We start from the raw sequence: 22,691 nt of genomic DNA on the forward strand, positions 1-22,691 counted from the left end.
GCTGCAGTGGCCCAGCACAGGGCCACGGGCTGTCACGCTCCGTCCCTCCACAGCCTGGCCTGTGGCACAGGGCTGCCCTTCCTGTGGATTTGCCTGGGCCCACTGCCCTGAACACCCTCACGTGCCACCCCCTGGACCCTGCACCCCCAAGGTGCCCACTTAACCTGTTGGCCTTGGTGGGTCCCTGGCTGCCAGGGCCTGGGGTCAGCACCCTCACACTCAGGTTCCAGGTTTATTTGGGTAAAGTGTTCACAAAAGACCCTCCTGTCACAGAGGGACACACAACCGGCTCGGACCTGGAGGCCACTGGCACGCAGACGTCCCCAGGAAGGCAGACCTCTCGGGAAGGCCCTGCTGCTCCCACAAGCCCAGCTCACATCCAGGTGGCCTGTCCATAGTCCTCTCTGGCTGTCCAAAGCGTCTGACCAGCTCCAAGCCGCCCTTCTCTCAGGTCACTCCGGGAACAGAGGAGAGACCCTGGGCTGAAGCCTTGGTGGGAAGGACTGGCTCTGAGGGCCCCAAGCCACCACTCCATCTGATGGGTTTTCTGTCACACCCCTGAGACCAGCTTCCCGCACACGACGGAGAAGCCAAGGTTCCTCATTTTACAGATATAAAAACAGCATCGTCCAAAACGCAAGCACCTAGGGTGTCGGGAAGCGTCACAGTAAATGAGAGCCCCAGGCCCGTGGGGCCAGCATGCCAGCCCCTGGGGACACAGCATCTGCCTCTAGCCTCCCCAGGGGTGCAGGCAGGGAGGCCTGGAAGACCCCGGGGAGCCCTCCACGGGCCCCTCAGCCAGCAAGCCCAGCCCAGGCCAGTCGCCCGAGGTGTGGGCCACATCCAGGCAGCTGCCCTGGTGTCCCTGGCACACTCTGGCCACCACCAGAGCGAAGCAGGGCTGAGGGGTGGGGTCCGAGGCCGCCAGTGCTAAGGCCCGAGGAGGCACCCCCGCCAGGCACTGCAAGGGGGCACCCACACAAGGCCCGCCTCCGCCGTGGGAGTCTGACGGTGCTGGGGCTCGTGGGCCCGTCAGGCCGGCCGTCAGGACAGTGTGGAACCTGCTGGGGAGGACAGGCCGTGTCAGGCCTTGGCCACAGGCCCCCAGGTCCCAGGGCCATCTTCTGTGCTGTCCTCCAGGGGCAGTGGTGGGGCCGAGGGCTGAAGGCCGCCCAGGCCCTGTTCCACACTCGGCAGCCGCACGGGCTTCTCCTCGGAGGGGCTCCTCAGCTCCTGTGCCAGGGGCAGGGGCTGGTGGCAGTCCCGCTGGCAGTGCCGCAGACCGTCCAGCCCGGCTCCCAAGAAGAAGATGACAGACAGCACCAGGAAGTACACACAGTAGATGAGGAACTAGAGCAGAGAGGGTGGGTGAGGGTGCAGGCCCCGCGCAGGCCTCGCAGCCCCGTCGGGGCGCCTGCCAGGGCCGCTCCAGAACCCACACTCGGGCTGCAGCGGTCACAGGAGCCCACTGCCCACTGGTGAGTCCTCAGAGTGCTCCTGCCACCTCTCCCCAGGAGCCGCTGGTGTGTCCTGCCCAGGCGTGGCCTCCATGGGCTGCTCCCCAGAGCTACCCCGAGACCTCGGGAAACACTGCGACGCAGGCTTTCCCTCAGCAGAGCCAGTCCAGGGGTGTCCAGGGCAGCAGGAGGCCCGCTGCTCCCTCGGCAGGCCCCGCTGCAGCTCAGAGGCAGGAGCTGCACAGCAGCAACTGGGAAGAGCCAGGCCAGCTGCAGAAGTCTCTCCTCGCCCCTGGGACACCAGGCAGGGACCAGACCCTGACCCAGGCACTGGGGTCTAGGAGGCAGAGGGCTCTCGGCACCAGCAGGCGGGGCTCCAGCGCCCTCTCGGGCGGGCACTACTAAAAGAGTCGGTGAGAACTCGGCTCCCCAGAGGTCACCTCTCCCTGTCCCTGTCCCCAAACCCCAGGACTCCTCGGACCGTCAGAGCATGGAGGTGGACGGGTGGGGAAGGAGCCCACCACCAGCCTCCGCCACGTGATGGCAGGCCGCGGGTTTCTCTGCCTCGCGCATTCGGAACTGTAGAAGCAGCCACCTCAAGATGCTGACTGATGGGGAAAGACGGACCGAAGGACCAGGAGGGGCAGCCAGCAACGGGGACACTCCCGAAGAGCCTCTGCTCCTGCCGGCCACCTGCCCACACGAGGTTAAGGGGGGGCCCAGAGTGGGTGTGACGACCCCAAGAGTCGGCAGTGGCCACACAGGGGTCTGGACTCACCCCAGCGGGTGGAGAGAGGGCACCCATGCCCCTCTACACTGGGGGGCATCAGAGACCCCGAGGAGAGACACCGCCCCCAGGGCTTCAAGGGACTGTGGGGAGCAGGGGCTCCCAGCACCAGGCAGTGGGGGGCCCTGGTGCCACAGGGCCTAGCTGTGCCAGCTGCAAGCCCCACGGCTTCTGCGGGAGCTGCCATGGAGCCAGGCCCCACTCGCAGCTCGCACAGCCGCCAGGCCTCCGCCCCGAGGGCCCCTGGAGGCCAGCCGACTGCGGTGCTGCAGTCTGCGACGGCCTTCCAAGCAGACACCGTGAACAGCCCCACGGGCAGCCAGACACGCACTGGAGACCAACAGAGAGGCAGATGGCCTTGGCAGAGCAGCAGGAGAGGCCACAGGACCAGAAGAGAAACCAGGTCAGACTCAGATGACCAGCAGGCCTCTCGCAGACCATGGCAGAAGTTGTCTAAACAGACAGGGGAAGACAGAAGGGAGGAGAGACAGCAGGCAGGACAGAGTGGACACCGCAGGGCGCAGCGGGCCTCGGGCTGTGGACAAGCGCACCACGAGCAGGGAGGCCCCACACCAAGGCTTCCCCTGCCACAACGTGACACCAGCAACCAACAAAGCCACCAAACACACTCCCAGAGATAAAGGTCCAAGTTCTAAAAAAGGTGCAAGTAACACATCAGAAGTCTCAAAAAGAAAAGAGAAGCTGAAAGCAGGAAAAAGGCAGAATGAACACTGGGCTGCTGGACTTGATCCCTAATAGGTAAAGTACTACATTAAATATAAATGGCCCAAACACACCAAGCCCAGGGCAGAGACTGCACGGACAGATTTAAAACAGGACTCAGCTCCCCGCTGTCTGCAATAAGTTCACTCAGGTAGCGTACAGGGCAGGCCAGAAGTGAGGGGAGAGCCTGCCTCATGCCCGCGCATGCTGGGAAGCAGGGGGGCTGGCCTGAGGACAGGCTGACTTCAGAGAGACAGCAGCCACAGATGTAGCGATGGAAAGTACAGTCGCAGGCCCTGCCACGGGCATGTGCAGCACACTAGAGAGCCACAAACACGGGAGGAACGGAAGGAGGGCCAAGCAGAGCCACAGTTCTTCGGGAGAGTTCTGCAGCCCTCTCACCAACAACAGAGCAAGGTCCTAAAGGGCGGAGAAGAGGTCAACACGTCAGCCAGGAGACGGCATGCAGGTCCACATTCTTCTCAGGCAACAGCAAAGCACACATCAAGGCAAAGTTCTGCTCAACAGATTCAGAAACTCTCAAATCACAGAGTATGTGTTCTCGGACCAACAGAGAATAAGAAAAAGCTAACAACAGAAAGACGACACTGGGAAACTAAGGGACAACTGTGAAATGCTCACTAGTCAAGAGGAGGTCTCCAAAACCTAAGAGAGAACAAGTCTAAAGCAACCAGAAAAGGACAAAGGGACTCAGCAAAACTGCAGGGCGGACAGTGGACACACCACACCTTCACAGATCTGTAGACCCTCAGGAAAGGAGAAAGGGACTCAGCAGGACTGCAGGGTAGACAGTGGACACTCCACACCTTCACAGATCTGCAGACCCTCAGGAAAGGAGAAAGGGACTCAGCAGGACTGCAGGGTGCACAGTGGACACTCCACACCTTCACAGATCTGCAGACCCTCAGGAAAGGAGAAAGGGACTCAGCAGGACTGCAGGGTAGACAGTGGACACTCCACACCTTCACAGATCTGCAGACCCTCAGGAAAGGAGAAAGGGACTCAGCAGGACTGCAGGGTGCACAGTGGACACACCACACCTTCACAGATCTGCAGACCCTCAGGAAAGGAGAAAGGGACTCAGCAGGACTGCAGGGTGCACAGTGGACACTCCACACCTTCACAGATCTGCAGACCCTCAGGAAAGGAGAAAGGGACTCAGCAGGACTGCAGGGTAGACAGTGGACACTCCACACCTTCACAGATCTGCAGACCCTCAGGAAAGGAGAAAGGGACTCAGCAGGACTGCAGGGTGCACAGTGGACACACCACACCTTCACAGATCTGTAGACCCTTAGGAAAGGAGAAAGGGACTCAGCAGGACTGCAGGGTGCACAGTGGACACTCCACACCTTCACAGATCTACAGACCCTCAGGAAAGGAGAAAGGGACTCAGCAGGACTGCAGGGTGCACAGTGGACACACTACACCTACACAGGTCTACAGACCCTCAGGAAAGGAGAAAGGGACTCAGCAGGACTGCAGGGTGCACAGTGGACACTCCACACCTACACAGGTCTACAGACCCTCAGGAAAGGAGAAAGGGACTCAGCAGGACTGCAGGGTGCACAGTGGACACACCACACCTTCACAGATCTGTAGACCCTCAGGAAAGGAGAAAGGGACTCAGCAGGACTGCAGGGTGCACAGTGGACACACCACACCTTCACAGATCTGCAGACCCTCAGGAAAGGAGAAAGGGACTCAGCAGGACTACAGGGTGCACAGTGGACACACCACACCTTCACAGATCTGCAGACCCTCAGGAAAGGAGAAAGGGACTCAGCAGGACTGCAGGGTGCACAGTGGACACACCACACCTTCACAGATCTACAGACCCTCAGGAAAGGAGAAAGGGACTCAGCAGGACTGCAGGGTAGACAGTGGACACTCCACACCTTCACAGATCTGCAGACCCTCAGGAAAGTAGAAAGGGACTCAGCAGGACTGCAGGGTGCACAGTGGACACACCACACCTTCACAGATCTGCAGACCCTCAGGAAAGGAGAAAGGGACTCAGCAGGACTACAGGGTGCACAGTGGACACACCACACCTTCACAGATCTGCAGACCCTCAGGAAAGGAGAAAGGGACTCAGCAGGACTGCAGGGTGCACAGTGGACACACCACACCTTCACAGATCTACAGACCCTCAGGAAAGGAGAAAGGGACTCAGCAGGACTGCAGGGTGCACAGTGGACACACCACACCTTCACAGATCTACAGACCCTCAGGAAAGGAGAAAGGGACTCAGCAGGACTGCAGGGTGCACAGTGGACACACCACACCTTCACAGATCTGCAGACCCTCAGGAAAGGAGAAAGGGACTCAGCAGGACTGCAGGGTGCACAGTGGACACTCCACACCTTCACAGATCTGTAGACCCTCAGGAAAGGAGAAAGGGACTCAGCAGGACTACAGGGTGCACAGTGGACACTCCACACCTTCACAGATCTGCAGACCCTCAGGAAAGGAGAAAGGGACTCAGCAGGACTGCAGGGTGCACAGTGGACACACCACACCTTCACAGATCTGCAGACCCTCAGGAAAGGAGAAAGGGACTCAGCAGGACTGCAGGGTGCACAGTGGACACACCACACCTACACAGATCTGCAGACCCTCAGGAAAGGAGAAAGGGACTCAGCAGGACTGCAGGGTGCACAGTGGACACTCCACACCTTCACAGATCTGTAGACCCTTAGGAAAGGAGAAAGGGACTCAGCAGGACTGCAGGGTGCACAGTGGACACTCCACACCTTCACAGATCTACAGACCCTCAGGAAAGGAGAAAGGGACTCAGCAGGACTGCAGGGTGCACAGTGGACACTCCACACCTTCACAGATCTGTAGACCCTCAGGAAAGGAGAAAGGGACTCAGCAGGACTGCAGGGTGCACAGTGGACACACCACACCTTCACAGATCTACAGACCCTCAGGAAAGGAGAAAGGGACTCAGCAGGACTGCAGGGTGCACAGTGGACACTCCACACCTTCACAGATCTGTAGACCCTCAGGAAAGGAGAAAGGGACTCAGCAGGACTGCAGGGTGCACAGTGGACACACTACACCTACACAGGTCTACAGACCCTCAGGAAAGGAGAAAGGGACTCAGCAGGACTGCAGGGTGGACAGTGGACACACCACACCTTCACACATCTACAGACCCTCAGGAAAGGAGAAAGGGACTCAGCAGGACTGCAGGGTGCACAGTGGACACTCCACACCTTCACAGATCTGCAGACCCTCAGGAAAGGAGAAAGGGACTCAGCAGGACTGCAGGGTGCACAGTGGACACTCCACACCTTCACAGATCTGTAGACCCTCAGGAAAGGAGAAAGGGACTCAGCAGGACTGCAGGGTGCACAGTGGACACTCCACACCTTCACAGATCTGTAGACCCTTAGGAAAGGAGAAAGGGACTCAGCAGGACTGCAGGGTACACAGTGGACACTCCACACCTTCACAGATCTACAGACCCTCAGGAAAGGAGAAAGGGACTCAGCAGGACTGCAGGGTGCACAGTGGACACTCCACACCTTCACAGATCTACAGACCCTCAGGAAAGGAGAAAGGGACTCAGCAGGACTGCAGGGTGCACAGTGGACACACCACACCTTCACAGATCTGCAGACCCTCAGGAAAGGAGAAAGGGACTCAGCAGGACTGCAGGGTGCACAGTGGACACTCCACACCTTCACAGATCTGCAGACCCTCAGGAAAGGAGAAAGGGACTCAGCAGGACTGCAGGGTGCACAGTGGACACTCCACACCTTCACAGATCTGCAGACCCTCAGGAAAGGAGAAAGGGACTCAGCAGGACTGCAGGGTGCACAGTGGACACACCACACCTTCACAGATCTGCAGACCCTCAGGAAAGGAGAAAGGGACTCAGCAGGACTGCAGGGTGCACAGTGGACACACCACACCTTCACAGATCTGCAGACCCTCAGGAAAGGAGAAAGGGACTCAGCAGGACTGCAGGGTGCACAGTGGACACTCCACACCTTCACAGATCTGTAGACCCTCAGGAAAGGAGAAAGGGACTCAGCAGGACTGCAGGGTGCACAGTGGACACTCCACACCTTCACAGATCTGCAGACCCTCAGGAAAGGAGAAAGGGACTCAGCAGGACTGCAGGGTAGACAGTGGACACTCCACACCTTCACAGATCTGCAGACCCTCAGGAAAGGAGAAAGGGACTCAGCAGGACTGCAGGGTGCACAGTGGACACACCACACCTTCACAGATCTGCAGACCCTCAGGAAAGGAGAAAGGGACTCAGCAGGACTGCAGGGTGCACAGTGGACACACCACACCTACACAGATCTGCAGACCCTCAGGAAAGGAGAAAGGGACTCAGCAGGACTGCAGGGTGCACAGTGGACACTCCACACCTTCACAGATCTGTAGACCCTTAGGAAAGGAGAAAGGGACTCAGCAGGACTGCAGGGTGCACAGTGGACACTCCACACCTTCACAGATCTACAGACCCTCAGGAAAGGAGAAAGGGACTCAGCAGGACTGCAGGGTGCACAGTGGACACTCCACACCTTCACAGATCTGTAGACCCTCAGGAAAGGAGAAAGGGACTCAGCAGGACTGCAGGGTGCACAGTGGACACACCACACCTTCACAGATCTACAGACCCTCAGGAAAGGAGAAAGGGACTCAGCAGGACTGCAGGGTGCACAGTGGACACTCCACACCTTCACAGATCTGTAGACCCTCAGGAAAGGAGAAAGGGACTCAGCAGGACTGCAGGGTGCACAGTGGACACACTACACCTACACAGGTCTACAGACCCTCAGGAAAGGAGAAAGGGACTCAGCAGGACTGCAGGGTGGACAGTGGACACACCACACCTTCACACATCTACAGACCCTCAGGAAAGGAGAAAGGGACTCAGCAGGACTGCAGGGTGCACAGTGGACACTCCACACCTTCACAGATCTGCAGACCCTCAGGAAAGGAGAAAGGGACTCAGCAGGACTGCAGGGTACACAGTGGACACTCCACACCTTCACAGATCTACAGACCCTCAGGAAAGGAGAAAGGGACTCAGCAGGACTGCAGGGTGCACAGTGGACACTCCACACCTTCACAGATCTACAGACCCTCAGGAAAGGAGAAAGGGACTCAGCAGGACTGCAGGGTGCACAGTGGACACACCACACCTTCACAGATCTGCAGACCCTCAGGAAAGGAGAAAGGGACTCAGCAGGACTGCAGGGTGCACAGTGGACACTCCACACCTTCACAGATCTGCAGACCCTCAGGAAAGGAGAAAGGGACTCAGCAGGACTGCAGGGTGCACAGTGGACACTCCACACCTTCACAGATCTGCAGACCCTCAGGAAAGGAGAAAGGGACTCAGCAGGACTGCAGGGTGCACAGTGGACACACCACACCTTCACAGATCTGTAGACCCTCAGGAAAGGAGAAAGGGACTCAGCAGGACTGCAGGGTGCACAGTGGACACACCACACCTACACAGGTCTACAGACCCTCAGGAAAGGAGAAAGGGACTCAGCAGGACTGCAGGGTGCACAGTGGACACACCACACCTTCACAGATCTGTAGACCCTCAGGAAAGGAGAAAGGGACTCAGCAGGACTGCAGGGTGCACAGTGGACACTCCACACCTTCACAGATCTACAGACCCTCAGGAAAGGAGAAAGAGACTCAGCAGGACTGCAGGGTGCACAGTGGACACACCACACCTTCACAGATCTGCAGACCCTCAGGAAAGGAGAAAGGGACTCAGCAGGACTGCAGGGTGCACAGTGGACACTCCACACCTTCACAGATCTGCAGACCCTCAGGAAAGGAGAAAGGGACTCAGCAGGACTGCAGGGTGCACAGTGGACACTCCACACCTTCACAGATCTGTAGACCCTCAGGAAAGGAGAAAGGGACTCAGCAGGACTGCAGGGTGCACAGTGGACACACCACACCTTCACAGATCTACAGACCCTCAGGAAAGGAGAAAGGGACTCAGCAGGACTGCAGGGTGCACAGTGGACACACCACACCTTCACAGATCTACAGACCCTCAGGAAAGGAGAAAGGGACTCAGCAGGACTGCAGGGTGCACAGTGGACACTCCACACCTTCACAGATCTGCAGACCCTCAGGAAAGGAGAAAGGGACTCAGCAGGACTGCAGGGTGCACAGTGGACACACCACACCTTCACAGATCTGCAGACCCTCAGGAAAGGAGAAAGGGACTCAGCAGGACTGCAGGGTGCACAGTGGACACTCCACACCTTCACAGATCTGCAGACCCTCAGGAAAGGAGAAAGGGACTCAGCAGGACTGCAGGGTGCACAGTGGACACTCCACACCTTCACAGATCTGTAGACCCTCAGGAAAGGAGAAAGGGACTCAGCAGGACTGCAGGGTGCACAGTGGACACTCCACACCTTCACAGATCTGCAGACCCTCAGGAAAGGAGAAAGGGACTCAGCAGGACTGCAGGGTGCACAGTGGACACTCCACACCTACACAGGTCTACAGACCCTCAGGAAAGGAGAAAGGGACTCAGCAGGACTGCAGGGTGCACAGGGGACACATCTTCACAGGTCTATAGACCCTCAGGAACGCGACTCACTGTTATGACTGAACTGTGTCCCTTCTTTCCAAATTCACAGCTGACACCAAGCCCCTGAAGCCTCCACCTGGACAAAGGGCTTTTAGAGGTGACTCATGCCCAATGAGCCCTGATGGTCGTCCTGGTCCTGTATGACTGGGTCCCTTAGGAGACGACAGACACCACGGATACCCACACAGATAAAAGGCCACATGAGGTCACAGTGAGAAGGCACCAGGCCAAGGGGAGAGGCCTCTGAGGACCAGCCCTGAGACACTGGACTTCTAACCTCCAAAACTGAGAAAATAAATTTCTCATCTTTAATGCACCCAGTCTGTGGTATGACAACAGCCCCAATATGGTAAGGGAGACAGTAAATGTTAAATATTGGGCTGGCGCTGAGGCTCAGCAGTAGAGCGCTTGCCTAGCACACGAGAGCACCACATTAAAATACACAAAATAAAGGGACTGAATTCAATACAACTAAAAAAACAAATATTTAAAAAAACGTTAGATATAGTTTCATTTACAATTGTGCCCCCCAAGATGAAAAACTTAAAGTATAAATTTAACATGTTCAGTCCTTAATACTTCAATGTTATAAACTAAAATGGTTAAGGAAATCAAAAATTATTAAATAGATGGAGAGGCATACCATCTTCATGGACAGAAAGACAATAAATGTCAACTTTCCCCAAACTGATGTTTGCTTAGTGCAATTCCTAATAAAATCCCAAAAAGAATTTTTGTAGGCCTGGGGATGTGGCTCAAGCGGTAGCGCGCTCGCCTGGCATGCGTGCGGCCCGGGTTCGATCCTCAGCACCACATATAAGCAACGATGTTGTGTCCGCCAAGAAATGGAAAACATTAAAAAATTCTCTCTCTCTCTCACTCTCTTTAAAAAAAAACGAGAATTTTTGTAAAGACAGTACTCTAAAAGGTACACAGAAATACGAAGAGCGATAATAGTAGGAAAATTTTTTAAAAAAGATAAAATTGGAGAAATCAGTCTGACCAACTTCAAAACCTACAATTAAGCTCTGTAACCAAGACAGTGTGGTGTGGTGGAAAGTTAGCACACAGCTCAGGGTGGAATAAAGATCCAGAAAAGGACTTCTGCAAAGGCGTAAAGCACTTCGTGGAGGAAGGTCAAGTCTCAACGCCCCACGCTGAGCAGAGGACCCACGCGGGCTCCGGCACGGACCTTGGCCTAACTCACACTTAGGCACAACTTCACTCTGGGGGCCGCAGGCTCATGTACAACTATAACCCATTCAGAGGACGCTGGGGAAGTTGGGGCTAAATGAGACGCCTTCAGACTCAGCCCACAGTAGAACTACAGAAGGAAAAACGGATGGGCCAGCCTCCCCTGGCCCAGCACCTCCCACCCAGGGAGGGGAGAGAAGAGGCACCAAGGGGCCGGTGCTCGCAGGCCACACAGCGACTCCCTCATCCTCAGCAGGGCACAGTGGCTCTCTGGAGAAGGGAGCCCCAGCCCACCTCTTCATTCTGGCAGGAGCATGATCCACCCTCTGCACACCCCAGGCAGTGGGCCTGCGGGCACCAGGAGGCTCTCCCAAGACCCCACCATGGCTTCCCTCCCGAAAAGGACCGTGTGAAATGGGGTTCACCTGGCAGTGCACCGAGAGGCCCAGGCCCCGCTTGTCAGACACGATGAGCGTGATGGTGGTCTTGAGAATGGTGGCGAGGAACGTGTTGACCCCGAAGACCAGGGCACAGAGCTCTTTGGACAGAGAGGATGCGATCTGAAAACTGGGCAGAAGAGCAGGTCAGACAGCTGCAGAGGACGGGAAGCAAGACCTCAGGGAGGGTCCAGAGGAGCTCCAGAGGCAGCGTGGTGGGAGGGAGGGAATGTGGATCCCAGACACAACCCCACCCACATAGGCAACCAAAAGCCTGGCCCTGCCTGCCCACAGGCCCTGCCCCACAAAGCCCCGTCCCAGATGCCTGTTCCCAGACTCCCCCACCTCTGCCCCTGGCCCTGTCACAGACACAGGACCACCCAAGACGCACAGGGTGGCTCTCAGTCTCGCCCCTAGGTGCACAGTGAGGCTCAACAGGTACAGTCTCTGGTACCCTCTAGCCCTGCCCACAGCCACCGGACAGCTCCCAGGAGCACAGCACCCCCAGCCCCACCCTCCTTCAGGCACATGCCCACCCACCAGCAGCCAGCAGCCAGGCAGACCCAGCTGGGGCGCTCTCCCAGCTCAGGAGCAGAGTGCGGGCCCCTCACGGCCACACAGCCACATCCTCGACCTAGTAGGACAGGCACCAAGAAGCACAAGTGCAGGTGCAGGAAGATCCCACAGAACCTGGGACAACGTGCTCGGGAGGTCCTCCCGAGAACAGGGGCGGGAAACGTGCACAGTGGAGGTCTCTCTGGAAGACAGGCAGGGAGTGAGGACAGGAGACAGGGAAAGCGGGGGACGAGGGGCAGTGACGTCCTCCAGGCCTCTGGTGCCCCCAGGAAAGGGACATCTGAGTGCAGTTCTGATGGATTCCCCAGAACATGTTCCTTGAAAGAAAGACTGGACAAAAGTGTTCTAGAATCCCCTCAATTAAAAATGCCTAAGAACCTTTGAGAAAGAATGACCAAGAGCCGATGGACAGGGGACGCTGGGGTCAGGAAGAGAACCCAGAGCACCTCGCAGAGGAGAACTGCGCACAGGAGCTGCAGCCCATGAGAGCAGGTGGGATTGCAGGTCAGCTGGGGGGCTGCCCAAGCCAGGGTGAGCACCCCACCACAGTGGAACCCAGCAGAGGGCGTCAGAGATACCAAATGGGCTCAGGAGGCTGAGGCAGGAGGACCCCAAGTTCAAAGCCAACCTCGGCAACTCAGCGAGGCCCTAAGCAACCTGTCTCAAAAAATAAAAAAAGGCTGGGGATGTGGGTCAGAGGTTAAGCACCTCTGGGTCCAATTCCCGGTACCAAAAAGTAAGCAGATTAACGTTAAAAAATATTTAAGTAAAAACAGAGTTAGGAAAGGCCTGCAGGTCAGAGGCTCGTGGCTGGGGTACCACCAGGACAAGCATGCAGACAGGCTGCAGGGTTTCTCAACGTTGACCGGAACCCCCTTTCAGGCCCTCACCTGGCCTGCCCCTGGTCACCTGTGAGCCACCATCAGAATGTGGAAGCAAAAGTGCAGACAGGAAGCCAGCTCAGCACGTGGCCACAGGAAGCAGGGGAACTGACCTCACAGGAGTGACCTGGACACAGCCCGGTGTGGCCCTGCAGCACCTGTGCCCTGCGGCGACGTCTGCTCCTCCCATGTGCTTCCCACACTGTCTGGGGCCCGCGTAGCCCACACCCTTCATGACCAGCCAAACATGCCTGATAGCCTGGGATGGCCACCCCAGCCTAGTGCCCTGGTCAAAGTGGACGGGCAGCAGAGGTGAGTCCCACCTCAGAAACACTGTGGGCCTCCACAGGCTGGGGGCAGGGTCAAGAGGCCTCCTAGGGAGAAGGCAGACTGGGACATGGGAGACATGAGGGGCAGGCGTGGGGACAGCGGCCACAGCCCAGGGAGGTCTGCAACCCAGAGTGTGGTCAGGATGGGACAGAAAGGACCCTGGGTTTGAGCCCCACTTCCAGCACCCAGAGAGCAAGCATTCGCGGTGCCGAGGGCAGGGAGTTCAGGTGCAGGCCACATCCCCAGGTGGGGCAAGACGGGCTCGGCGCTCCCAGGGTAGGGCATGTGTGCTGCCGGTGTGCGGGGGCCCACGGCCCTAGTGGGGAGGGAGGCAGGGCAGCCCTGGGAAGGGTGGGCAGGGGAGTGGGAGGCCAAGGGAGGCAGCACCTGTGTGGACAGTGTGAGCCAGAGCACGTGTGGGAAGTGTGAGTGTGTTACACACATCTGGTGTGTACACAGAAAGTGCCTGGCATGGAGAGTGGGCCCTCTCAGCTGGTGGTCGTGCCCTGGCAGCTTCAGAGAAGAGCCCAGAGGGTCTGGGTGAGGGGCAGTGCAGGGGTCCTGGGGCTGGCAGGTTGGGGCAGGGAGCCAGAGGGAGGTGGTGGACCTCAGCTACCTGTGAACAAGGCCAGTCTTCCACAGGCCGCCCCTGCTGCCCATGTGCACACCTGCTGCTCCCTGCAGAACCTCCTGCTAGTCCCTCCCCTCGGCCCACTCACGTGGCGATGGGCACAAGGAACTGGTAGGCGCCGCGGAAGAGCACATAGGCTGCGTAGCAGAGCCAGATGTCCTTGGTGCTGGTCATGAGAAAGACCAGCCCGGCCTGCACGGCCAGGATGCTCGCAATGACCACCTTCGACCACAGAGCCCAGCGGATATTCACAAAGCCCGCGGCAAAGGATGTGATGGCACCTGGGGACAGGAGATATCACGGTCACGCTAGGGCCAGGTAGAGCACAGGGAGTCCAGGGAGGGGCGGGGTACAGGCTGTGCAGCTTACACTGGGGGGCAGGGAAGCAGGCCAATGGTGGGAGCTAGCTGGGCTAGAGGTGGGAGTGCTGGTCATGCTGAGGGCCAGGCCCGAGAAGGGGGGGCTGGGGTGAGGGCTTGGAGGACAGGGCTCCACGTACCCAGGAGTGTGGAGGCAGCGTCTGCGGCGCCGTTGTAGACCTGCGTGCTGCTGGCGGTGATGAGCACCTTGTTCCACAGGACGTGTACGTAGTAGACTACCAGGTAGTAGCCAGCAGAGTTGAAGACCCACCAAAGGGACCAGAGGCGCAGCTGTGGCCGCCGCGCACTGCCCACCAGGTCCCACAGCATGTGCGCCAAGAAAGAGTCCCTGCAGGCACCCAGAGCACGCCCCAGCTTCCCACGCACAGGCTGGTCAGGGCCCGGGTGCATCTGGTCCAGCTCGCTGGGTGAGGCTCCACGTGCAGGCGCACTGCGGTTGAAGAAGAGGCTGCGCTTGGGACGCCTCAGGAAGAGGGCGAGGACCAGGCTGAAGGTGAGGAAGGCCAGGGAGATGTAGTTGAGCATGGAGAAGGACATCTGGCCCACGGAGACCAGCAGCTGGCCCAGCACAGAGCTGGTGAAGACGCCCAGCAGCACCGCGGTCCTCGAGTAGCTGGCCATGCGCTGGTAGCGGGCAGGGCGCACCAGGGAGAAGATGTAGGAGGAGTAGGCGATGCGGGCGGCCATGGTGATGCTGTAGCAGACCTCCATGAGCTGCATGTGCAGCACAGAGTGGCCCAGCAGCAGCAGCAGCCACACGCACACGTAGCTCAGGCCCTGCAGCAGCAGCACGGGCTTGTAGCGCAGGTAGTCGGTGAGCAAGAAGACCGGGACCAGCACCACCAGGTAGGAGTAGGACAGCACCGGAATGACCTCGTTGGTCACCTGCGGACAGGGAGCAGCCACTGTGAGGACCACTGGCCACTCTGCTAAGTGCACAGGGGTGACTAAGCAGGGGCCCACACTGCCGCAGTCATCCCTGCTGACCACTTTCTGTGGCAATGGCTGCCTTGCCACCATGAGTCAAATGCCCACACGGCTCCCTGCGGAATACCCTGTCCAGGCATGCCAGGGGCCCTGGGGACTGGAGAGCCTGCAGCCCAAGAAACCGCCGACCCCAGGCAATCAGAAGGAGGCAGTCCACAGGAAGTGGCCATTACCACTGAAAACGACCCATTACATCCTAGGTAGTGGGAATCTGGACTGACTTGTTTTTCCTGGACTCAGAATTTGGTTTCACCTTAAATACAACAGGAAAAACAGCACTGTGGGCAGTAGGTACCACCTGAGCCACCTCGGCCCTTCCAGAGGGCAGGGCAGGACAAAGGAGGTCAGCGGGGGGTTACCAGGACCTGGGGGACGAGCCAACTCAGCCCTTCCAGAGGGCAGGGCAGGACAAAGGAGGTCAGCGGGTGGGTTACCAGGACCTGGGGGACGAGCCACCTCAGTCCTTCCAGAGGGCAGGGCAGGACAAGGAGGTCAGCGGGGGGTTACCAGGACCTGGGGGACGAGCCAACTCAGCCCTTCCAGAGGGCAGGACAGGACAAAGGAGGTCAGCGGGGGGTTACCAGGACCTGGGGGACGAGCCACCTCAGCCCTTCCAGAGGGCAGGGCAGGACAAAGGAGGTCAGCGGGGGGTTACCAGGACCTGGGGGACGAGCCACGTCAGCCCTTCCAGAGGGCAGGACAGGACAAAGGAGGTCAGCGGGGGGGTTACCAGGATCTGGGTGGGCAGGGGGCTGTGGTGAGAGGGAAAAAGGAGGGAAGTGGACAGGACGGGCGGCAAGGCAGCAGCTGGAGGCCCAGCCACGGGCCAGAGCCCAGACCTGCACCCAGCACCTACACAGGAGGCCAGGCAGAGGGACAGCCTGGAGAAGGTGGCCCAGGGCCTTCATCTCAATTAAGGGACGACATTTGCTCTTTGCCTCAAGAGCCTGATGACAGGCCACGGCCCCAGGCCAGGACCCAGGAGGCTGTGGCACGCTGCAGGAGGCACGTCCAGCCACACGAGCTGGGAACGCCAGCCGGGGAACTTCCAGGACTCCCCTAGGGTCCCAGAATGTCCCCTGCACCCCAAACCTGAGGGTTCTGACAGATTCTTACACCAAAGCAGAAGCTCCTCCCCCACCGAGAAGCCCTGGAGAAACCGTCTGTGCTCAACTGCAGCAGGACCAGCCCTGAGTCCACACACATGAATGTCCCCAGTCAGACGGCAGGAGGCAGGTTCCAAAAGAGGTGTCACTAGACACCACTTACGTGAACTGGTGGATCCAGGCCCAGCAAGCACTGGCCTGCTCAGTCCCTGCAGCCAGAGGGCTGAGACCAGAGGACTGGCCTGTGGGGCCAGAGGGCAAAGCCCGAGACCACAGTCCCCGCGGACTCCAAGGCCTACTGGGACGGAGTGACCTCTGCAGTCTACGCTCTAATCCGTGTGGAAGGTGAGAGGGCAGGAAGGCAGGGCCGGTGAACATCTCTGCGACGGTTTTCCACCTTACTGTAAAGGGTGCTTCACACACACGCCTGTTCTATCCATGATGACGCTGGACTGCGGCCCCAGTGGAGAGCAGAGAAGCCTCTGGCCAACCACTGAGTGTGCGGGCTGAGGGCTCTCCTCCATGCTCCTTCTGTCTGACCCCGTTCTACACAGCATACCGTGCAACTCAAGGAGGAAATGACCCCAGCTGGGCCTCGCCGGGCCCTGGGCTGCATGTCTGCCGTCAGCCCATTACAGGGTTTCCATGGCCCTGTGGGCCCCGAGCCAAGAGAAAGGAAATCCCTTTGGTAACCTCTAGGCAGAGACCTGCTGGCTCCTGGCTGGAGGCAGGTGCCCGCGTGGCTGGACACGGGCTCCGCCGGATGGTAGAAGAGGGGCCTGGTTGGGGGGGCAGCACCTTAGACCTGTGCTTCATCTCTTAGAACCCCAGACCCTCCTAACTGGCCTCAAGAATGGGCCCCTCCCTCCGACCGTGCCTACTGTGGGGAGCATGGGGTCCAGGACCCGCCCAGAGCCCCCGGGCCCCTGTGTGGTACTCACACAGCCACCTACCTTCTCCAGCCTCAGCTGCCCATGCATGCAGAGCCCCTGGCTCCCCTGCCCACCTGTGAAACACGGCCCCTCCAGCCCACACCCACGTGCCTGCTCCCGGGTGAAGTTCTTGTCGGGCCCCAGGAGGTAGGGTGTGATGAAGCTCTCCCCGGGCCGCATCTGGGACATGAAGCCGTAGAAGCAGAGGTAGAACACCAGGCATCGCCATGAGTGGGGCTCAGGGCCGGGTCCAGGCTCCTTGGACGCCTCCTTCTCCACCACCTGGCCAGAGGGCACCATGCTGCCCAGGCCCACACTCAACCCTGGTGGGGACTGGAGGCAACACACCTGGAAAGAGGAACAGAGTCAGGCAGGCTGGCAAGAGCCTGCGGCACCCCCTCCCAGGGCTCCTCCTCCCAGGCTCAGTCAGGGTCCGAGGCCCCACCACATGGCCTGGACAGCCAGCCTGAGGACCACCTGGGCCCTCCCACCCAGGACCATCAGGGCAGCATACCTCCCAAAGTCTCCCAGACAGACAGAAGCTCCAGCCACAGGGGACTGCTGGAGGTTGATTAAACCAAGCAAACAAATGCACTTAGTTAACAGATTGATGACGTTTAAAATTCAGGGTCTGGGGGCACACTAGATTCATTTTCAGTGCCTGGCAATGTGTGTGGTCATGGCTACTGGGCTGGACATGGCTCCCCTACCCACAGGTCTCAGGGGACAGGTCTTAGGGACAGCTGGCTCTGGCACTGGCAGTGACTACTGCACAAGTGTCCCACAAAAGCTGCTGCTCAAGTGGCATCCAAGGTGGCCAGAGAGGAACAGCTCTGCTAGGACACCAGGCATGCACAGGGCCATTCCACAGGCGGTCAGCAGGGGTGGCTGGGGGCACAGGCCGGAACCCCTGGATGGTCCCCCACACAACCAGGGGGCTCTACTGTGGAATGCGGTGGGTAGGTGCTGCAGCAGGAGAGGAGGCGGTGGAGAAGCAGGTGCCCTGCAGGGGCCAGGGGCAGCCGTGGGCAAAACGAGGCAGAAGAAGGGACGGAGACAGACCCAAGGCCTAGACTTGCACTCAGGGCCCCAGTGTCCTAGAGAAGCAGCTAGAAGCTGCCATCCCAGACAGCAGGCACCCAGGTCCAGCTGCAGGGGGCCCATCCAGCCTGCCGTTCCCAGAGGCGGGCCTCGCAGCACAGCCCGGGCACTTTGATGGGCACCTGTGAGGACTCTGCGCTCAGCAGTGTCTTCCCCTTCCAGATGCTGTCCAGGACAAAGGCTCCACCCACTGCTGGGGGTAGAACAGGCACTAACAGGGCGGAGCCACCTCCACGCCCAGGTCCCCAGCGCCCTGTGGCTTGTGCTGGCCCCCGCACCTCCACGTGCCAGGTGCTGCAGGCTTCCCACATGGCTCAGGAGGCTCTGGCCAGCTGCCCCTGTGACCGCAGCTCCAGTCTGCGGGTGACCTCCCTCCTGGAGGACGGCGTGGGGGATCCTGTGCAGAGGTGGCCCCCGTTGCTGAGGCAGGGGCAGGGGCAGAGGCACGGGGAGGCAGGCGGGACTGGCCGCGCTGACCACCCACTCCTCTGCTTGGACTCAGGCGGGTGGATACTCTGCCTGGGTAGGCACAGCGTCTGCAGTGGCCTCCAGAGGGTCTCAGCTCAGGGAGAACCCCGAGGGGCCAAGAAAGCTCCAGAGACGTGGCACCGGCTTTCAGGGCCCGATTCCTGGCACTGGGACCCTGGGACCTGGGACACCGCTTAGCTGAGGACACCTCTGACCCTCCTTTACACAACAGAGGCCCAGGAAAGTGAGGTGACTTGCAGGGACCCACTCTGGGGCTCCCCCACCCCACGGCCCTTGTCAAGACCATCCGAGATCCTGTCCTGAGTCCCCATGTGCTCCTTTCTGTGCCGAGGGGAAAGGCAGATTAACCCCTAAAGAGGCAGGGGCCGGCGGCCTGTTTTGGGGGGCTGCCAGGGCGGGAGGGCAGGGGCCAAACAGCTGCAAGGATTCCAGAGAGTTCTATGGGGGGGGATGATGAGAACAGCAGTGGCCCCGGAAGTTACAGGGCCTGGGACAGGACCCACATTCTCAAAGGGCCAGAGAAAAACAAGCAGCCGGGCAGGGCCGACAGCAGGACACAGCTACCCAGGAGAAGCCCAGGCCAGCCCGGCTTCAGCTGAACAAACGCTGAGGTCCACTCTCTTGGCCTCACTCTTCCCAACCTCCCGGGGAGCTTTGGAAACAGCTGAGAAGGGGTGGGGGCCAGGAAGGCCCAGCCCTCAGGAGGCAGCTCCGTTCCTCACTGGGTGTCCACTGGGAATCGGGGTCACACTCCTTTTACTTCCCAAACCCTGGAGGGACTTGAGGCGTCCCCAAAGCTGGTGTCAATGCAGAGGTATTGGGCGACGAGATGACTGGATCGCGAGAGCTGTGACCTCTTGACCCATCCAAGTCTGAATGGACCTCCCAGGTGGTCACTGAAGGCAGGTGGGCAGGGCTGGAGGAGAGGGTCACTGGGGGCTACCCTGTGGCCCCTTCCCCACCCCTGCTTCCTGGCGGCCTGCCCGGCGCACGATGATGTCCTGACTCACCTGGGCCCACCACAGACCGACCTCTGAACTGTGAGCCAAATAAACTTTTCCTCCTAAGTGGTTCCTGTTGGGTGTTTGGGTCAGTGTGACACAAGGCTGAGCTCACCAGGGACCCGCCCCTCAGGTCCATCTAAACCCTGGTGCAGCCGAGGACACCCTGCAACGTGTCCCACGGGGGCCAGAACAGGCCACCCACCACACCCAGAGAGCAGTCTCAGGACTGCTGTCCCTGCTCCTGTAAGCTCCTGTAAGCTCTGCCCCTCCCTTCCAGTCCCCTCCCTGCCATCTGGGGACACTTCTGCAGCACAGTGGGGGGCTCTGACATCTTGTAAGGAGAAGCAGGAGGCTGACAGGGCCCTGCACCATCTTTGTTCTTGGAGTACATAACTGCTAAAGGGCCAGCATGTCCCCACAGGTGGGGCTTTGTGGCATGCGCACATTTCCAGGTTCCCATCTACAGCCCAGCCCCTGGTTAGCATCACCCCTGCATGGCACTGCGCTTCCACCTGAACTTCCACCACTGCTCAGAGTCGGGGCACACCCATGCACACCCCCAAAACCTTCCAGAATCGGTGCTGGGGCTGCCAACTCCAGCACCTACTGGGCCAGTGGACAGCATGACTAAGAGGCAGGCTGGGACAGAAAACTGGCCAGGGGAGGGGCTCAGCCCTGCCCCAGAAGCCAGGGCTGTCACACAGGAACAGGGGTCAAAAGTCCAGGTCCACACTTGAAATACACTTTTAACACTGGCCCCTGATGGACAATGTTGAGCTCCACAAGTCCAAACACTTGTTTATCTGCACAGTCTTTCGCAACCCAGGGCAGGGCACCCTCAAGCCTGTTAGCGGCCAGGACAAGAGGCCAGGACAGCTCTCCCCAGGCCAACCCCTGAGCAGGACTGAGGTTAGCCAAGGTCTCATCAATGAGGCTGGGCCTCAACAGCCCATTTTCCCTGCCAGTCCACTCCACTCCACCGGAGGCTATCAGCTCCCACACAGTCAGCTAACAGGCGAACTAAGTCCTCTGGCCTCCACAGCAGAGCCTCAGACACCTCTTCCCCACACAGGCTTGGAGCCACCTCCCGGAGGAGAGCTGGGGGAGCCCACGAGGCAGGCACAGTCTCGGAAACAGCACGGGAGCTTGTGGCAAGCAAGTGGCACGGCTGGGTTCAGAGACAATCCAAGAAGTCCTCCCCCAGCAGAGTGACATCCTTCCTGAGTAGGACTGGCCTCTGACTGTGGCTGACATGGCCACACAGGCAAGCACGGTTTCTCAGCTGCCCAGCACAGACAACCAAACATCTGGACCACAGGCCTCTGAAGCACCCAGGCGGCTTTACTGGGCCAGAGGGTCCTGCATTCTGCTGGGTCCATCTAGGCTCCGGGGGGCAGGGAGAGGACTTCATCCTGTCTCCACTAGGCAGTGCTGAGAAACAGCTTCTTGTAGAAAGCTCTGGACTCCAGAGCAGGTTTAGGTTCTGACTGGTGTCCTGGGACCAGGACGACTGGATGGTCAAGAATTCCCTGGCCACCCCCCAGCCTCCCCAGGAGCTTCCCATGGAGACTGGGACAGGACCCTGGGAAGCGGTTTCCTGTTATAGACATGTTGGAGGGCCTCTCAGGAGAGGCTCTCAGGCCCCTGTCCAACAGGGAGACACCTATTCCCTGCCAGAACATGCCACTCCAAGGGGAAGTTGTTTGAGCCCTATCTACAAAAGGCCTGGAGGCGCGCCAGGGAGCTTTCCTGGGCCAGAGGACTGGGTGGCAGACTCCCGCCAGATGGAGCACGAGCACAGGTGCAGAGGCACGCGCATCAAGGCGGGTCCGTGCGTTTCTCCTGGCCCGGGGAGAAGGCGGAGAAGAGGAGTGGCGCGAAGTTACCAGAGGGTCGGACACCATGGGCGCCCCGCATGCACGCAGCCCATAGCACCTGAACCTTGGCGCCAAACACTGAGACCCCACTCCACACCCTTCTCGCCCCCGGCGACCCTTGACATCCCGCAGACCCGGGTCTGCAGCCCTCATCCAGGTTCTCCAGGCATTTCGCAGATCCTGGCCCGCTCCCGCACTCACTCTGGCACCCCGCAGACCCAGGCCCGCCCCCGCACTCAACCACGCACCGCGGCCCGCACTCACCCCACGGACCCCAGCCCTTCCCCAGACCCAGCCCGCGCCCCCGGCAGCGCGCCCCGCAGGGGGGTACCTGGGCTGGGCAGCAGCGGCGCTCCGGGTCCCGCGCACGAGGACGCGCGGACTACAGTTCCTATGATGCCGCGCGCCAGCGCGGGACGGCGGGCGGGCGTGACCAGCCCTTGGCCCCGCCCCGGGGCGGGGCCAGTGCAGCGCCGCGCAGCCGCAGGAGCGTCTCCTGGAGTGGGCAAGGGCCCACGCGCCCGCGGCTGTGCGCACGCGCTCTCCTGATGTCGCCACCCTCAGCGTCGGGGTCACGCGGCTCCTCGTGCAGCCGCGCCCCCGCTGCGCGTCCCCAACTGCCCTGTGTCTCCGCACCTCCTTCTCGGCCCGGCCGCCCCCACCTCCTCCACGTCGGTCCCTCGCCCCCTCGGCCCGCCCCTGTGCCCCGGCGCTATCCCAGTCTCTGCCCTGCGCCCCCTGCGCCACCTCGCCCTTTCCGTGTACTTCCCCCACCTCTTCCGCGCGACCCTCTGCCCTTCGCCCACCAGCCTCCGCGCCCCCACTTCCTGCCGCAGTCCCCGACCACCTGCCGGAGCCTGCCCCTGGAGCCCCTACCCGCCGGCGCTTGGCCTTGGTCGCTGCGACGTCTTGGACCTGTCTGGACAGACCCGGGCGCCGCTCCCCGCCCCCTCCCCTACTGCGCCCGCTGAGCCTTGGGGACCGAGGCCCCTCCCCGGGCCCGCCCCTGGACCTGGCCGTACCTTGAGGACCGAAGCCCTTCCGCGGGCCTGCTCCTGGCCTCTGTCTACACCCGGGAACAAAAGGTTCTTGCCCGCTTTCTTTCAGGCACCTTTAGAAACGTTCGCTCCCTGTCGGTCCGAAAGCCCAGTCCAGGGGCCAGAGCTCTGGCCAGCGA

At 60.0% G+C, this 22,691-nt stretch overlaps 2 protein-coding genes across 5 annotated transcripts; both read right to left on the reverse strand.

Annotated features, from left to right (window-relative positions):
* Nucleotides 1-219: 219 nt before the first annotated feature.
* Slc19a1 (solute carrier family 19 member 1) lies at nucleotides 220-22,655 on the reverse strand. Of its 4 annotated transcripts, none has more exons than XM_040287143.2 (6): nucleotides 22,537-22,655; nucleotides 17,155-17,391; nucleotides 14,138-14,903; nucleotides 13,727-13,919; nucleotides 11,209-11,350; nucleotides 220-1,350 (listed from the first exon to the last, which is right to left on the reverse strand). In XM_040287143.2, the coding sequence occupies exons 2-6, from the start codon at nucleotides 17,341-17,343 to the stop codon at nucleotides 1,084-1,086; spliced, it is 1,557 nt and encodes a 518-aa protein (XP_040143077.2). In that variant the 5' UTR covers nucleotides 17,344-17,391; nucleotides 22,537-22,655; the 3' UTR covers nucleotides 220-1,083. The 4 variants fall into 4 exon arrangements, with proteins under 4 accessions (XP_040143077.2, XP_021575728.2, XP_021575729.1 ...); XM_021720053.3 differs by lacking the exon at nucleotides 22,537-22,655 and adding an exon at nucleotides 22,391-22,516; XM_021720054.3 differs by lacking the exon at nucleotides 22,537-22,655 and adding an exon at nucleotides 21,846-21,979.
* On the reverse strand, nucleotides 1,357-6,144 carry LOC144375598 (uncharacterized). The gene is made up of 3 exons (XM_078040979.1): nucleotides 6,130-6,144; nucleotides 4,575-5,588; nucleotides 1,357-4,184 (listed from the first exon to the last, which is right to left on the reverse strand). Exons 1-3 carry the CDS (start codon nucleotides 6,142-6,144, stop codon nucleotides 3,609-3,611), a joined length of 1,605 nt encoding a protein of 534 aa, XP_077897105.1. The 3' UTR covers nucleotides 1,357-3,608.
* Nucleotides 22,656-22,691: the final 36 nt, after the last annotated feature.

This window comes from Ictidomys tridecemlineatus, chromosome 3 (genome assembly GCF_052094955.1).
Source record: "Ictidomys tridecemlineatus isolate mIctTri1 chromosome 3, mIctTri1.hap1, whole genome shotgun sequence".
Classification (NCBI taxonomy): domain Eukaryota; kingdom Metazoa; phylum Chordata; class Mammalia; order Rodentia; family Sciuridae; genus Ictidomys; species Ictidomys tridecemlineatus.

Bases quoted from the DNA above. Each gene is read 5' to 3' on its own strand.
- Slc19a1 (XM_040287143.2), bottom strand. From the start codon at position 17,343: ATGGTGCCCTCTGGCCAGGTGGTGGAGAAGGAGGCGTCCAAGGAGCCT. The intron at 11,351-13,726 runs GTGAGTGGGCCG...TCTTCTGCCCAG, and splicing joins TTCCTTGTGCCCATCGCCAC to TTTTCAGATCGCATCCTCTC. The intron at 1,351-11,208 runs GTGAACCCCATT...TCTCTGCTCTAG, and splicing joins GCCTCTCGGTGCACTGCCAG to TTCCTCATCTACTGTGTGTA.
- LOC144375598 (XM_078040979.1), bottom strand. The intron at 4,185-4,574 runs GTGTGGTGTGTC...AGATCTGTGAAG, and splicing joins GGGTCTACAGATCTGTGAAG to GTGTGGAGTGTCCACTGTCT.